Source organism: Heterocephalus glaber, unplaced genomic scaffold (genome assembly GCF_053883595.1).
Source record: "Heterocephalus glaber isolate CG9 unplaced genomic scaffold, H.glaber_assembly_v1.0 deba00001608, whole genome shotgun sequence".
Taxonomy (NCBI): Eukaryota; Metazoa; Chordata; class Mammalia; order Rodentia; family Bathyergidae; genus Heterocephalus; species Heterocephalus glaber.
The window spans coordinates 9,260,365-9,277,381 of record NW_028258379.1 but is presented as its reverse complement, the minus strand read 5'-3'; the positions used below and the strand labels follow the sequence as shown (position 1 = coordinate 9,277,381).

The 17,017-nt window shown below is 39.3% G+C and overlaps 1 protein-coding gene across 7 annotated transcripts in view; it reads right to left on the bottom strand.

Moving 5' to 3' along the window:
* The window catches only part of Rad51b (RAD51 paralog B), an 828,064-nt gene that overhangs the window by 249,968 nt on the left and 561,079 nt on the right, over window positions 1-17,017 (bottom strand). For all 7 annotated transcript variants that reach the window (XR_002390446.2, XM_087195304.1, XM_004837341.3 and 4 more), the window contains one exon: window positions 15,181-15,284. Coding sequence is in view for 6 of the 7 variants with exons in the window: in XM_087195304.1 (XP_087051430.1) it covers window positions 15,181-15,284 (104 nt within the window). In the remaining variant the exon portion in view is untranslated. The remainder of the gene's footprint in view (window positions 1-15,180; window positions 15,285-17,017) is intronic.

Sequence of the window (17,017 nt, the reverse complement as noted above, 5' to 3'; positions counted from 1 at the left end):
TAGAGATTAAAACTCCAGCCCCTTAATTTATAAATGAGGAAACAGTCCTAGATGAAAGAGTCTGACCAAGTCATCTAGGGAGCAGCAGGCCAGGGGCCAGGACCCTGCAGACTAGACCCAAAGAGTAGAGAGAGGTAAAGCCATTCCCATCACAGAACATACACATTCTGCCAGTGGGCAGATCTCAGACTTTATGTCCCTAAGAATGGCCCAGGAATATAGAAATTCAGATTTGTTGCCCCACCCTCAAAGCTGCTGATTCAGTCTGGGAAGTCTCAGGAATATGAATTTTTTTTTTTTTGTATTGGGAATGGAACTCAGGACCTTGTGCTTCCAGGCACAGTGCCACTGAGCTAGATCCCCAGCCCAGGAATATGAATTTTTAACAAGTTGCGCAGGTGGATTCCAAGAGAAGTTCCTTGGAGCAACTTCCATGATGGATTCCAAGAGAAACTCAACCCAACAATTAAGTAGAGTGCTAGGATTGTACCTTATAGTTCAGCACAAATGAACAATGTGAACAGTTCCCATAGGTAATGAAGAATATTACCACTGCACAAAACAGTAAAGAAAGTAGAGCACGACATTGTTTTTTCTTCATAGAATCAGAAAATGCAATCAACTTTTAAATCATTTATCTCTTATAGAAGAGGAACCTATGACTCAGAGTCATTCATTCACCCAAGGTCTCATATCTCCTTAGAGGCAAAGCTAGAACTTAATTCTAAAATATCATTATCTTTTTGACGATGGAAAATCTTTTTTTCTTGGTACCTAAAGATAAAGAGAGTAGTTTATGTATGTAAACAATATTTTAGAATCCATGAATTAATGTTAATCTCTGAAAGAAAAAAAAAATCATCCTAGCTTTTTGATGAACTCAAATGCAAAAGTCCTCGCATAGTCTTTCTGGGGCTATGATTCATTTTGTGGGCTCCCTTGAAGGCTAGTGAGGGAAAGTTGGTCAAAACAAAGAACAAACAATGTTACGCCGCTAGATGTTTCAGAGACACCAGGAACCGTAGTTACCTTTGTACATACCGCTTGATTCCTTTTCATTAAAATTCTATTCTTTTAATATAAAAAATATACCTGACCTCAAGATCTATACAGTTTCATGTCATCAAATAAGCACATAAGTATTCTGGTTAGTGACTACTGTGTAAAAGAATTTAGAAACTTCCTAGATACAACCCAAATAAATCAATATGGAATTAGACACAAGTCATTTTCAAAAGGAAGGAGTTTCAGTTGTTCTCTGCATTGATGGAACATGTAAAAATCTCTTAGCAATTTCTAAAGTTTCTCCCTCACAGATTAGAAATGATTACTTTGTACCTCTTGGTCCAGGGATGAAGGATCTGATCAGGCACAGAAGTAGAGCTCCTCCACTTCTACCTCTCTTTGATGAATGCTTTAAGATAGAAATAATCTTCATACTGCAACAAAGTCCCTTCTGAAAGTTGCTATGGAATGTCAGCAACACAGCAAAGTATAAGCCATGGGTTGCTTGAAGGGAACCAATAATATATTCTGCAGTTGAATGAATCTCAGAAAGCTCTGATTCATTAAGTCAGTAACAGTGGACTTAGAAAAGATTTATTAAGATTTAACTCAACCTAACAATCATTACTATTGGCCAAATATGGCCTAAAGAAGTTTATAGGGGTCTCTTTATAGAATCTGAGATGGCATCTGAATTAGAGTCTAAATACATCACTAACTACTTAACAATCCTTTCTTTTCTGGAGGAAATTCCAGCCTTTGGAGGTGTTCTGCTTCATGTCATCAGGGCGTTCAGAGAATGCCACCATCTCTTATATGACACTAATGAATGGGAACCTGCTATGCTTTCAATGAAGGAGGGGCAGAGTTTGGATGTGTGTATATGGATTCTGGAACATTTCAACACACTTCTTTTAGAGGAGGTTCGGTTGGTTTCAAACCCCCAATCTCACAAGACACTATTTCCAGTCATTAAAATGTTTCCTGAGCTTAAATGCCTCTGGAAAGTTTTGGAAAATCCTACAGGAAGGATCCGGGCTGAAATAGCACCTTTTCTCATACCATTCAAGAAGCACAGCACAAAATGTTTTCCATCCAAGACAGTTCAGTCCAGGAGTCCAGCTCTCAGGGCTAGAGAACCAGGGAAGATAGATAAGTCCTTTGGGGAACAGGGCCAAAGAAGATTAGATCTAGGGTCTTATATTAACCATGTGCCCACCAGACAGCTTATGTAGACCCATATTATTCAAGATCTATCACAAAAATAGGACTTATCCTAGGCAGTTCAAGAGAAAGAATTTAATTTTGGGAACTAATTACAAACATATTGGTAGAGATGAAAGGAAAACAGAGGATAGTGAGACAACCCAGAAATTAGCAACCTAGAAACTAGGGCTGAAGGAATCAAGAATGAAGTGCTGTTGATCCTTACCATCTCATATCTCTTCCTGCTTCCTCATTTTAATAGCTGTTGTCTCTGTTTAGGCCCTTATTTCTTTGCATCCTACTTCTTTTTTTTCCCTTAAATTCTTTTATTGGTACACTTTAGGTATACAATACGTTTACATTTATCATTGGGTGCTTGTACCTGTACATGATGTATCTTGGTTCTTATTTTTTTCCCCATTACCTGTGCACCCTTCACTCCCTCTACCCTTCCCTATTTACATAGACTACATAGACTTCAAATCCATTTTTTTCTTTTCTCATAATTATGAGAATTATGCATCCTACTTCTAATCTCTCCAAATACATATGGCAAACTCTTGCCCAAGGGAGCCTTATAAAGTACAAATCTGATGTCACAGCCTTGCCAAGAGCCTCACAATGGGGCTTCTGAGAGCCTTCATGGTCAAGACTGGTCTGCCTTTTCGTTGCTTGCTTAGCATTAACTATAGGCCCTACCTTTCCTCCCACCCTCATTGACTGCATAGACACATACCCTCCCCTGTACACTGAAGAGGGACCATTTGTAGTAACCATCTCATCGTGGCCCTGACTCACATGGCTTTCTCAGGCTCTTACTGTATCTACCTGGCAAATACCCATACACCTTTTAAGTTTTGTCAAAAACATCTTGCTTTCCTCTGAGTCTTTCTCTGAGCATCCCTTCTCGGCTAAGAGCTCAACCAGCCCAACACTGATGACCCCACAGCATTCTCTACAGTTCTTTCAACATCTTCTTGTATTTACATGTTTGATTCCTTCCCTAGGTAGTCTCTTTTACTAGGATGGTTCTTCAGGGTAGGAAATTGGGCTTTATTTGACTTCATGTTCCCAGTGTTTGGTGTATGTATCTTCCAGGAAAATATTTAAAAGGAAAAAAAGAAAGGAGGAATGAAAGAAAAAGTTGCAGCATCTGACACAAAGAATACTTAGTGGTGTTATCTAAATGAAGACAGAAGAATTAGAAGAGGACTAACGTTTATGGTTAGAGCATAAACAAAGCATTATTAGGATCACAGTCCTTATAAGACTTGTTGCTCAAAATTTTAAACTCATGGCTCAATTATCTCTTAAAGTTCCCATCTATTAATATTGTTACAATGGTCATTAAGTCTGCAAAATATGCCTTTTGGGGACACATTTTAAAACTATAGCATATACTTTTGTTTATTGAGGAAAAATATTATATTTTTAGGAGATTTTTAAAAAGTGACCAAGCCTTCATAGATGCTATGGTGTTCACTCATACAACTCATCTGTGTGAGTTTTATTGGAAAATACTTGGCCCTAAGACAACCACAAGATCCCCTATGCAGAAGGGTCCTACAGTCTGCTCTTTAATTAGGAAGACGATTATAGGCTGTTCCTGAGAAGGAGCCTCTTTTTCAAGTTAATGGAATCAAATGCTGACAGAATCTTAGCAGAGATACTCGCAGGGATCTTGGAACAAAGACCAAGGGAGAAAAGTGTGGATGATGGCCTAAAAAGGCCAGGGTTGGAATGAAGTCACAAATAGAAACCAGAGATCTTTATAAAGCAGAGCCTCACATTCTGAGAGAATATTGTATAAATAGCTAGAAATAAGAGAGAATAGCTTGGCATAAGCATAGCTGTTGAAGGGTCAGAGAACATGTTGAATCTACTAAACCTTTCTCTTTTAAGAAACAGTAAAACAACGATACAACAACAAAAACAAAGAAGTGGCAGACAGTTTTTCCATTTTACATACTTTGATAAACCCTTCATTATAGGACTGAGATAACACTTTCAGAGAAGAAGAGACAACTCAAAAAGGTTTAAAGAAAAACCATGAAATTGATTACTATGTGGGCAAGTAACTTTGCAAGGGAAAAGTGAAGGCATAGATATCATTTGTAGGTAATCCCATATCATCCATGAAGGAAAGGATGCATCTCCAGGGTACACCATAATAGTTCCTGGGTCCTTCTGGTCCTCACTGGAGGAGACTCTGGACAGATGAGCACAGTCTGTCCCCACTGGGGACAAGATTCCACAGAGACTCTCTTTCTTCTTTGACAATAAATGGCAGAATATTAAAGTCAATCCACAACATGAAAAGGATTTTGGCTTCAAAGCCTAGAGGTTGGAAGCTGAGAGGGGAAAGGCCGGGAGTTCCCCTGACTAAAAGGTGAGATTCAGGGGACAGTGTCTTGTGGAGTTTGTTCTTTCTTAGAAGTGTTCTGTCGGCATACAGAGCCACACAGTTATGGAAAATACATAATTATTATTTAACAGAGATTGAAACAGCTGCTCTCTCAAAATAAAGGATCCTTCTACTATTTAAAGGAAGCATTTCCTTAGTGTAACTATTAAAGTATTCACCTCATGGAAGTTGAAAGGAGAAATTAATTCCAAGCAGTATGCATGAATAACCTTATATTAAAATGGGACTCAGTGTCGGGTAAAGGTTAAGAATTCAGGGATGTAGAGTATGGGGTGCAAGTATGTGACTGGGGGTGAGGTAGAAGGCAAAGGCAAAGGCAATTCTGGCTTTGCCCTTTTAGCAGCCATGTGATTTAGAGTAAAATTTTAGAGCTTTATAAACTTTAATGTACTCATCTATAAGGTATACCGAGAAATACCTACCTCATAGCGTTGTGAAACTTGAACAAGAAATTGCCCACAAAGCTCTTAGTAGAGTAAGTGACAAAAGAAATCCTTAATACATGGTTGAGTAGACAAAGCAAAGAAACTAGAAAGCCAGGGGTGTGGGGCATTGGGTGAATTATTTCCAGTCCCTCCCAGATATACCAGGTGCCTCAGCTCTCATTTTCTAAGGTTGGTAGAGATGTGCCTCTTTCCTGGAGATTTGACACTCAGAGAGGAATTTGGTTAGAGAGTCATGGATCATAATCCCAGCTCATTTCTCATTGCCAATTGTGAGAGGATTGTGAATATTACCAATTGTGAGAGGATTCAGAAAATAGGCAGTAGGTATAACTGCTGCAGCTTGGCTCTCCAAACGTGTTCTCAAAATCATATTCCCTTTGCTAACAATAAAACAGGAATCCAAGACTCAAGCACATACGCTCTTTGTCCAAGAGGCCAGGATTTTTAAGCTCTGCCAAGTTAAGAAAGGGAACTTCTAGAAAGATACCCTCAGTGGAAAAAACTCTGCTTGAAGTATTTTAACACTAAGGTCATTACCAGGAGCTATTGACTGATTTAAGAATCTAGGGAAGGGTGGGGACAGGGAAAGGGACAACAGAGTAAGAGAAAAATTGAGGGAAGAAAGGAGTATGTCAACTCTATGGTAATTTTATGGTAACTGGGAACTTCAAATTATTTAGAGCAGCAGAAATAAGGAAAGCCCAATGACTTCTATTGCATTTGACAGTCAATTATACATGCAAAATGATACAGTAACATAATAAAACTTATATAAATTCAAACTCAATGCTAGAGACTTGAATCATTTTACCCCACACTTCTATCATGTAAATCGTTTGTTTGCATCCCAGGTCCCTATCCCAAACTTCACAAGCTATTAAGATGTTGGGAAGGCCTGAAGTCCCTTACTCTCCCCATTGCCCCAGTCACTGACTTCAAGAAAGGATTAGAAATGCAAACCAGCATTGTACCATGCTGTGCACTTCCTAGCCATAGCTCCTAGCCATAGATTCCCAGACAGAAGCAGAGTGCATAGGCACAGGCAGTGTACCATGTCACAGTAAGGATGCTCCCCCAGCAATAGCAGCCAGCTGATAAGCTGGACCTGCTTTGTCTCCATGTTTGATGAGGTCTGCTTTTCAAATCACACAGACTGAACAAGGAACATTTTTAACTCACAGTAATGTTCCAGGAGTATTTCTAAGCCAAGTAACACCAAGACTAAGAGAAAAAACAATATGTAGCTCGTCATCTCCTTCCCTTCGTGTCCCTGGCCCAGAGTGGGAGATGCTATTCTCACATGAAACTCAGTAAGCTTTGCAGATAAGCTAAATGGCATTCTAGATCTAGTTGTCCTTGGGCAAAAGTCAGAGAGAAAGATAATAAGAACCCTTCATCACATGCCAAAAGAAGTATGATACCAAGCTTCTTTTTCCAGTTCACTCATTCTATTTCTAAACTTAATAAATTAAGGAACTACAATACTGATACCAACTCCACCCCCAACACCACAACTACAACAATAACAATAAACCTTTTACATCTTAGAGAATTCAGTATGTGGTAAAAAGAACCTGGGCTCACGAGCTATACAAATTTGTTGTCAAATCTTGATACTATCACTGAATATAAGTTGTTTATCTAATAGCCCAGATTCTGTTTGTAAAAATGGAGATCAAGAAGATGTATGCTTAAAGATTATTGTGGGGATTAATGGAAACAGTGCATGTGAAAAGATTCAACTTGATGCCTGCAACCACGTAAGTGCAGACACTGAAAAATATGCTAAGAAGACTGGATAAATAAAAGGGCAGAAAACTCTCCCATACCTTTAGCCTATGAAGATAGCCAACCTTAGGAAGCTCAAGACTTCCTTCTTCTCCACAAGCACAAGTGATCACTTGCAGGAAAGAGGCAACACAGCCAGGCTTACTGCAAGACATTGTCTATAAATGGGAAGTTCCACTTGGAAAAAGTTGCTTATTCAGATGTCTGAGCCCAAGCATTTACAAAACTGACTTTTATCTTGAAATTCATTGCAGGGTGAGGTGGAAAATGGTACCATTTAAAAAAATTTTTTTTGAAGGGTTCTACAGAATTTTTTTTTTTTGGTACCAGGGATCGAAGTCAGGACCTTGTGCTTGCAAGGCAGATGTGATGCCACTGAGCTAAATCCCCAGCCCTCTACCGAATTTTTTAATGAGCTATTTAAAGTTTTAGGACATATAAATATCACATCACCTGTAAACCCAGTCATTTGGTTGGGTTTGGAGACATTTTTGTCCAGAGTCTCCCTTGTAAAAAAAAGTTATCAATCTACATTCCCACCAACAGTGGAGAAGGGTTCCCTTTTCCCCACAACCCTGCCAGCATTTGTTATTGGTTGATTTCTTGATAGCAGCCATTTTTTCTGGAGTGAAGTAGAATCTCAGAGTTCTTTTCATTTGGATCTATAAAACTAGTGATGTTGAACATTTTTTCACATGTTTATTTGCTGTTTCTATTTCTTCATCTGAGAAATGTCTGTTCATTTCAGATGCACAGCCCAAATGCCCACCAGTGGTGACTGGATAAAGAAGATGTGTTTTTTTTTTTTTTATAAAATGGAGTACTACTCAGCCATAAAGAATGATAAACTAGAGACATTAATAGCTAAATGGATGCACATTGAGGCCATACTCTTAAGTGAAATAAATAGAACACACATGTGTAAATACCAAATCATTTCTTTGGTGTAATAAATTGAAAGTGTAGATGAGGACCAAAATGTATAATTGATAATGTGAAATAGGAAGAAAAGGTCCAAAGGGAAAGGGGAAGGGGGGGGGTAGGCGAAAGGAAAGAAAAAAAATAGGAGAAAAGAAGGAAATAAAAGAAACAAAACTTTTGTAAATAGGGAGGGGTGGAGGGGTGGAAGGAAGGGAAGGGGAATGGGGAAGAAACAAGAACCAAGAGGGCCAGGGATTTAGCTCAGTGGCACTGCACCTGCCTCATAGGCACAAGGTCCTGAGTTTGATCCCTGGTACTGCAAAAAAACAAAAACAAAAAACAAGAATCAAGATATATCATGTACAGGTGCAAATTCCCAATGATGAATGTGATCATAATGTATACCTAAAATGTACCAATAAACTTAATGAAAAAAAATAAAAGTCATCAAATATAGTGAAAACAGAAATAGGTTAGGAGTTGGGAGACCTGAATTCCAATTCCATTTCTTCTTACTAGTTGTGTGAATAAAGCATCTAACACCAATTGATTACCCACATCTGTAAAATGAGAGAGTTATAGTAGCATAGGGGAAAGGATCACACATGTGAGAATCATGCAAAGTACCTGCAAAACCTGCAGATACTGAGCTTGGTCCCATCCTCAGTGAATTCATCATTGGGGCAGTGCCTGGGATCTTCTAGTTACAAAGGTCTCTAGAAGGTACCTCAAATGGGATACTGTCATATTCTAAATACTTTTGTTATAGCTGAGTCATTTGTAAAGTACGTAGTTTGCAGATAGTAAACTCCTTTTTTCTTTTTGCTTTCTCCATCCAATGACTTGCCTCATTTTCTTTTTACTCACAGCTAAAGAGACAAGGCTACAATACAGCATCTGATCCAATCCCCTTTCTTAAATGTGCCAAACACATTTCAGCGTCCTTGACTCTCAGGTCATTGCCTTGTCCAAGAGATCTCATAGCTGTTTCCCAAACTTCAAATATTTTTCTTTCTAGCCAGACAAACAGGGTCTTCAGTTTGGTTTCAAAGCCCTGTGTCTCTTCTACTTCCTGCAACAGCTCAGATTTCTTTAAAAATCTCTCATCCAGGTATTTGGCCTGGTTTACTTAGCAAGTTAGAGTGGGAAGGTCACTGCATAGGGGATTTAGAACCAGACAAATAGTATGTAAAAATTAAACTAGCCAGCGTTAGAGGAGAATGACAGAGGTGATAAAACACTGGTGAAATAAATGGCTTATTATGACGAAATCACCTTTCAAACACTCTGTGAGTGGACTTGTCTTTTGGCCTCTGGTGGTTGGAGACCATGATTCTCAAGGAGAGAACTAAAAACATGTAACAAGTCTGACATAAAAATAAATCCATTTAGTATAAATATATTTATAATAATATATATTTTTTATTCACAAATATGTCCTTCCTATTTTTTGGTGGTAAAGTACCTTTTCCTTTTTGAAATGGAGGTAATAATTAATTTTGTAATTATACTTAATAAAAATGTTTTTTATAATTTTTATTTAAACTTTCACTGTACCCCAAGGGGTTCAAAATCTCCTAGAAAAGACGGACTCCTCTTTAGCAAAGGCTCATGGTCCATCATAGCTGAAGCCTTGGAAGAGGGACCCCCCACCAGAAGCATGGGAGCAATCGTAGCTGTGTATTTTCAACTGGTGTTGTCCAGTGACCTCTCTTTAAGAGTGCTCTCTGCTGGAACCTATGAAGAAGCAGTGATTCCTTAGACATGACTTTTTTTCAAAGGGAGTTCCATTGAGTTTGTTTGTATGTGGTAGGACAGATACAGATATTCTTACTTCAAATGTGGAGATAGAAACAGGAGGTATCCTCTTGGTACCTGTGCTGTCCTTTCTCCCAGGGAGTGTGTCTTTATGTCTTGTAAGTATCAACTCTCAGCATTCATTTGTAGTCACTACATACTGTCAGGTAGGATTTCCTCAGCTTTTAATACATTTGACTGGTGACTTACAGACAAGAATCCTTCTAGAGTCACCATTTTCCCAGTCTGTTTAGTACCAGTTACAGTGTTTCTGATGAAAGAGTGTGGGTAGGGGCTTAGATTTCACATTTGAACAGCTCTGAAAGGGAAGAAAACATTTATATCCAAGGCAATGTATGTGGCTGGGATTCTATGTTCCCTTTGCTATTTCTGCAGATATTTATGCCTAAAAAGAATTTTTCCCCATCTCTACAGAACAGCCAAACTCTCCTTTGGTCGGATCCAGTCATTAAAAAAGTCTCTGTGCCTAAAAACAGCAGATGAGCTGAGGAAGAAAAACAAGAGAACATGATAACCTGGAAGCATTCTGCCAAGCAAGAAGGATTTCACATCTGAATCAGGGTACTTAGACCTGATCCCTCTGGAGGAATCTAGGAGTACAGAGACATACAACTAAGGCTTATATCAGGTAGAGCATCATTTCCAATGTTTGGGTGAACAACATTTCTCTCTGATGAACATGGGCATTCTGCCCCAAATCTACCTTTCAGCCTATTGGAGAAAACTTTTATCATCTTTTCTTCTGTTATTCTGACCGCCAGTAAGCCTTCTCAGCCACACAGAGAAGTTAAGACTCATGGAAGAGGGCAACAAAGACTTCTGTCCCTTCTGCCCCTAAGTCCCCCTGCTGCCTGTTTCTAAAAACAGCTGCAGGACCCCTCCCTCACTTGGTCTCTGTCTATGTTAGGGCTCACTCTTGCTTATAGAAAGGAATTCCTGCTAAGAGCCTAGAGGAAGCCTGTTTCCTATTCTCCCAAAGACCCTAGCTGACTGGTTCTGCAAAAAAGTGTTCCTATATTCTAGTACTGTGATGGCATTTCTATTCAGATATCTGCTTGTAATTCTCAAAGTTTGATGCTAACCCTTTCAAATGACAAGTACTAATACTTTAAAGGAACTATTAAGCTGCAAAGCTCAATTCCATGCAGAAGCGCGAGTCTAAATCAGTGGTATGTCCGGATTCCTCAAGACTGGGCTCACATATAGGTACATGGAGTTTGTTTCTTTCTCTTTTATTCCAATGCATGTATCAAATGTGTTTAAATGTCAAGCATTGCCCTTGTCTCTGAGAATACATGAGTAGATTCAGTCACAGACCTCAAGGGACTCATAATTCAGAGCTTAAAGGTATAAGAACTGAAAATATAAAATGGACACTGAGAGAGTACTTTTATCACCATAAAGGAAACACTGAATAATTCCAAGATGCAAAACCCGGGACTCTGAGAGAAGCCCATGGATTCAGTCAGGATCAAGAACTTAAGAAATAATATTGGTGCTATCAACAATTCTCTGGCTCATCCCTCAAGTGTTCTGTAACTTCAGAGTCATTCTAAATAAAAGATGAAAATATTATTATTATAAAGCCCATTTAAATAAACTTACTATATGAAGAAGTCAGCTCCTTCCCATTTGTTGAAATAAGAAAGTCATAATATTTATTTCATCAAGAGAGTGTGAGGCTTGGTCAGGATTAATTTATTTCGTTATTGCTCCTAGGGCACCTCAAAATTTATATAACCCCAAATATGGTTTGTAGGAACAGACTTCATGAGAATTTGAAGAGAAATATTCTGAATGTTTCATCAGGTTTTTGCTTCATTCTTTCAAATATAACCATTCTCCCTCCAGCTTTTCAGGTCCCTCACCACAGGACACCTGGTTACTGTGACTGTTTCCCAAATGCAGGCATCAGCCAGTCCCTCCTAGCAGCATGGTGCTGCTCTTTAAACACCTCAGAACCTTCTTTAGGGGTAGAGCCCTCCAATTCCTCTATGCTTACTTAAATCATGATACTCTTATAGCATACTGTTCACATTGTTATGCTTCTCCAAGTAGACAGTGAACAACTAAAGGGTATCAACCACTTTCCTTATCCTTTGACTCTAGCATCATACATGGAAACTAACAGATAAGGAAGGGGTGATTAAATAAAGATTCACTGAATGAGCACATGAACTTCTGCTCTGGTTTCAAGGCAAAACCTAGCCTGTGCCACCTGAGGATGTGGCTGCTCTCTTGCTTTTCTTCTGTGCTGTTTTCACTCTGCTTCAATATCTGTCCTTTCTAACCAATCCAGTGGCACTTATTACTTAAGGCGAGGTGTCCCAAACTTGGCTGTACGTTAAAATTACTTGGGCCAGCTTCACAACTAATATGAACACTGGTGCCTGGCACCCTCCTAATTCACCCTGCAGTAGAGATCTTTATTTAAGTGGTGACGGTGGGGCCCAGGCATTGGCATTTTGTAAATGCTCCTGAAATAAGTAAATCTGAAGTGAAGCCAGGTTGAGTACCACTGGTTTAAGGTCAGGCCTCACCTTCTCTTGGAAAGACTCAATGTGCATCTAATGATTTTACTTCCCTTTGGATTCATGGAAGTCACTGCTTTTAACAATTCATTGATGATGCCATTTTAATTTTACTCTTAAGAACATGACTTTGGCAAAAATTGTGAAGCAAGATTGAAGTAGAATAGGAAAAATAAAAAATAAATAAAAGTCACAAGGGAAAAAAAGTTAAATGAGTCCAAATGCAAATGTTTCCTGGCTTCTTAAGAGGGTTTTTGCAGAAAGACCAAAGGAGAATAAGCATGGGAATTAACTTGGCTTGTGCCCTGATAAGGAGATTTCTTTCTTAGTTATATAATTTTACAAAGTTTCCAGGGTGTGAGGAAAACAATCGGCCATGGAAGACTCCTTCCCTTGCACTGTACAATGCAGCGCTTGGGTTAATAGGCTCAAAGATCTGCTCTGCTTGACATGACCTTCTTCCAGCCTTGTGAACCCACACTAAGCCTCACATTCAAGAGCCTTGGTAGAGAGCTCAATGCCATAGAAATGAGATCAAACATGATTCTCGTTCCATAACCTTGATCCCTTGGGGAGAGGCCTCTGGTTGTGGATAGAAAAAAACTCAATAAGCAAAAATCTATACTGGTAACCTCTCCAAGTGGTTGGTGTCTCAGAGACTATTCTAGAATGCTCTTCTACTAAGTAGTATTATATGAAAGTAGCATTTGGTACAATTATATTTAAGACTAGCTTTAATATAATGTTTTCTGCACATATCACCAAAAAGGCTTATCTTCATATGACTTGTATTCTTTGTCATGATGTAAGGCCACTGTGAATCATTAAGCACAGCCTCTGGTAAGGCGAGATAACATCATCAGATAGAGACATGTTTTCTATATCAACCTGTAGCCTAGTTATTAGGTCAAAAGCTTAACAACTAGTCCTCCAAAGCATGCTTATTTCCATACAGTAGTTAAATGTATGTTCTTTTGACTGGGTTGGGCATTTTACTACTGGTCATATTTTACATTCATTGCAAATCATTGTTTGAAAACATGACTCAAAGGCATTTCAGTCTACTTCTGATTGATTAGTAGTGATAGTAACAAGTTGTCCTTTGTAGATTAAAGTAACACCATTGGGGCCGGGGATTTAGCTCAGTGGTTCTGGCGCCTGCCTCGCAAGTGCAAGGTCCCGAGTTCGATCCCCCCCTCCACCCCACCAAAAAAAAAAAACAACCCACCACTGATACATCTAACAGGATGTGATCAATCCACACTTCGGTCCTGCTTTTCTTCCTGTGACCAGTGGCCTGCATTTGACCTCATCAGCAAAGAGCCAAGAGCTACCAAAATTCTCCAGTTTCTAAAGAGATAAAGAAGAATAGTGTATGTCCTCTCAGCTATATCCTGTTGACACTGACAATGTAGAAGTTACTGGTTAAGTTATTACAAGGAAAAGAAAAATGTGGCTCTAAGTTTTTTATATAAATTTCAACTGAAATTAGTAAAACAAGAATCTGGGAGCCTTGAACCCATGATACCACATACAAGAGACCTCAGCACACATCAAGGTATTGCAGTAAGAGTGCCATTGAAAATCTAAAGCTGAGATAAACTGGGAGGCCAAAGATCTGTGAAAATGAATGAATCAAGATTGATTTATAAGAAATTTTGCTTCCTCTACTAGAGTTTGCATAGGAGTGCTTGACAATCATTATGATATACCTGACAGCTGCAAGCAAAGTTTTGTTTATCCTACTTTATCATCAAAAAGTCATTAGGTTCTCCAGGAATATTTCTGGATGTGTGCTGCCAAGAAGAGTAGTAATGGACTGAGAACCCAGGATACCTGAATCATCAGGCAAAAGGTATCACTGAGGTAATGAGATGCCAGGGCCTGAAAACAAGAACGCTTCCCTGAACAAAAACAAGCTGTTCTATCTTCTTAGGACTGGGCTTACCCATCACTAAGCAGGTATGTTATTTACATAGTCCCAGGAAAACCAACAAGAATCCTCTGGTTTGCAGCCGAGGTCATTCATAAAGTTATGTCTGGAACAGGCCAAGGCTCATCCCATGTTTTAGATGATTCTTGCTCCTTGAAAAAAGAGCCAGCTTACCTAATGCAGGTAAAGGCAACAATACTCTGCCCTTGTCTTTTCTGGAAGGACTACCAGTGTGATAGTTCATGGCTCTTTAATAAACAGGATCTGTCATATATTTAGCAACATGGGTAAATCTGGCTTCTGAGTTTGGCCCCATATAAAACAAGAATATTCACCTGTCTTCTTCCTTGCCTTACTTGCAGGAGAGGACCTGGCTGAATTTGGTCATATAGAACGTTAAGGTAAGACATTAGGAAGACATTTTCTGATTATGAAAGAGGTCAGGCTGTGGTGTCCCTTCTTCTAGAATGGAGAGATAACATTTAGAAAGGGTTAGATTGATACCTTCTTGCGGGGGAAGAGGATGATTCTCATTTGGGCGAATAGAAACCATAAACAGGGAGTGCTGAGGAAGTCTTCATTCTTTTGGAGGACTCTCTGGCATCATTATGTGATAACATAAAAGTAGCCAGAATCTGGGGAATCATTTATTCACTTAGCAGGATCAGTTTAGCCTAAAGTTTTCAAAGCATACATACATCAAGAAAAGCCACAATTGGGCCGGGGATTTAGCTCAGTGGTTTCACCGCTTGCTGCACAAGCGCAAGGACCCGAGTTTGATCCCCGGTACCAAAAAAAGAAAAAGAAAAGCCACAATCACTAATTTACACACAAATTACTGTGAAATTATCATTTAGAGATGGAGAATTTGAAATCCCTAGAGGTGTGGCCCTGGTCATTTATAGTTACTCAGTGGAATCTCTTCTTACATAATGTGACAAGTCTCTCATTCTAGTATAAATGCTGTTGGAGAAGGCTAGGTTTCTTTATGCTTCCCTTGCCAGTGCCAGCCCAGAAAGAAGAGGTGCCTGACACTTTCTGAAGATGCTCTGATCTCTAGGCACATCTTGTTCTTTGACCTAGATGGAACATGGTCAGAGCACTCACCTGTCTTCTCTCTGAATCAAGGTACTGGAGGATCAGTCGGGTATTCACACTGTGACTCCAGGTGTTTCCTAGTGCAGCAATCACACAACTGGATCCAGAAGCTCCTGAAATGAGCCAGGGAAAAATCATGTTAAGGAATGCCTTTTCTTGTGATAGCATTTCACACAATGTCCATTTCTTACTTACTGCTTGGTTGGTTCATCACTCCAAAAGTTGATGAATAAGAATAGAAGAGGGGTTAAGGAATATGAGACTAAAGATAAAAACCAGCATGGATTTCTTTCAGCTTCAGTGAAAGTGACCACCACTGGGCTAAACAATGACAGTTAGATGTCAACAAGGCAGCTTGGAGCCATTGCTAATAATGAATCAAGTCCCTCAATAATCACACAGAAAGGCATAAAACTACTTTACAGAATAGGAGTCAGTTATGAAATAGTCTTAGTTTAATAGTTAGACTTTTTTTAGCTCGATAAGTCCTAATTAAATTTTCCTTATCAATATAGGAAAAATGGTGGCATATACTCAAAATTCCTTTGCCCTGTCAACCCCTGTACACACACATATATCCAGAAGGGGAATTGGGAAAAGATCTCAACTTTTTACAACTAGTCTGTTTTTAGGCATCCCCATTCCAAGAGAAACATTCCTTTAACTTCTAAAGACTTTTCTGTAAGAGGGAGGATCTGAAGTAAACCATCTGAGCTCATAGTCTACTCCAAGTTGCACTTCTGCGACCATCTTACATCTCCAAAGCTTCACCAATCCCTCTTGACATCACTAGGAGCACAAACACTTTTGCCCCCCTGCCCCCCAAGGCAAGCTTCTGAGTTCTACCACTGAGAAGCCAAGTCTCATTATCATGTCTGGTGCCTCCTGAGATCGTCTCCTAACTCTTAGGCCTGCTTTGGCCCTGGGCCATCTCAGGAATCCTAGCCTCAGAGGGAGCCCTGGTGGACCCTTTCTTCTGTCTCCTATTTTCAAGATACCACCTCTTTTCAAGGAGGAGACCTAGGACAGAGACTGAAATCTAATGAATTAACTGAAACAAAATGAGGTCTTGAATTTCTCATTTGTTTTTGTTTCTCTGCATCATGTGATTTGCACCTTGCAACATGGAATAGGCATCAGTCCTCTTTTCCAGGCCAGACATCCTTCAGGGTGGTCTACCAATTGCACATGGCTTAAGCTTTTGGGTCCAAATGCTGCAACAAATAAAATGCTATTCAGTAGTTCTTAATTGGAGGTGACTTTATTGGCAATGTTTAGCTGGGAGTGCTACTGGCATCCAGAGAATATGTTGCTAAATATCCTGTAATGCACAGAACAAGACCTGTGAAAAAGAATTATTTAACCCAAATACAACAATGCTAGGTTGAAAAAACTCCAGGTTAGATAATACCAGCCAGATATATTTTTTTTCTAGTTCAAGTAGGTCCAGGCATGAATTAAATGGAAATCAGTAAAACTGGGGATTTCAGCTTACAGGAGAATTTATCATAGGAAAGAATAAAATTTGGAGTAACCTTGGTTCATCATGCACACAACTCAAAGCATGCACAAATTAATGTGAAAACAAATAATCTAGACCAAGTTCATCTGATTACCCTATACCTCTACTTAAAATCTTCAGCAGTACTCCATGTCTGAGGACAAAATATTAATTCCTGAACAATGCAGATCAGGGCATTGAATCTACCTCTGCATCTCTCTCTTTGGCCTTCTCTCTCTAAGCTCACTCACTGAGTGGCCTACTGTGAGCTCCTGACTTCTTTTTCCTCCTCCTCCTTGACTTCTTATCAGCAGTTGATAGGTCTTCCCTCTTCCTTTGCATCCC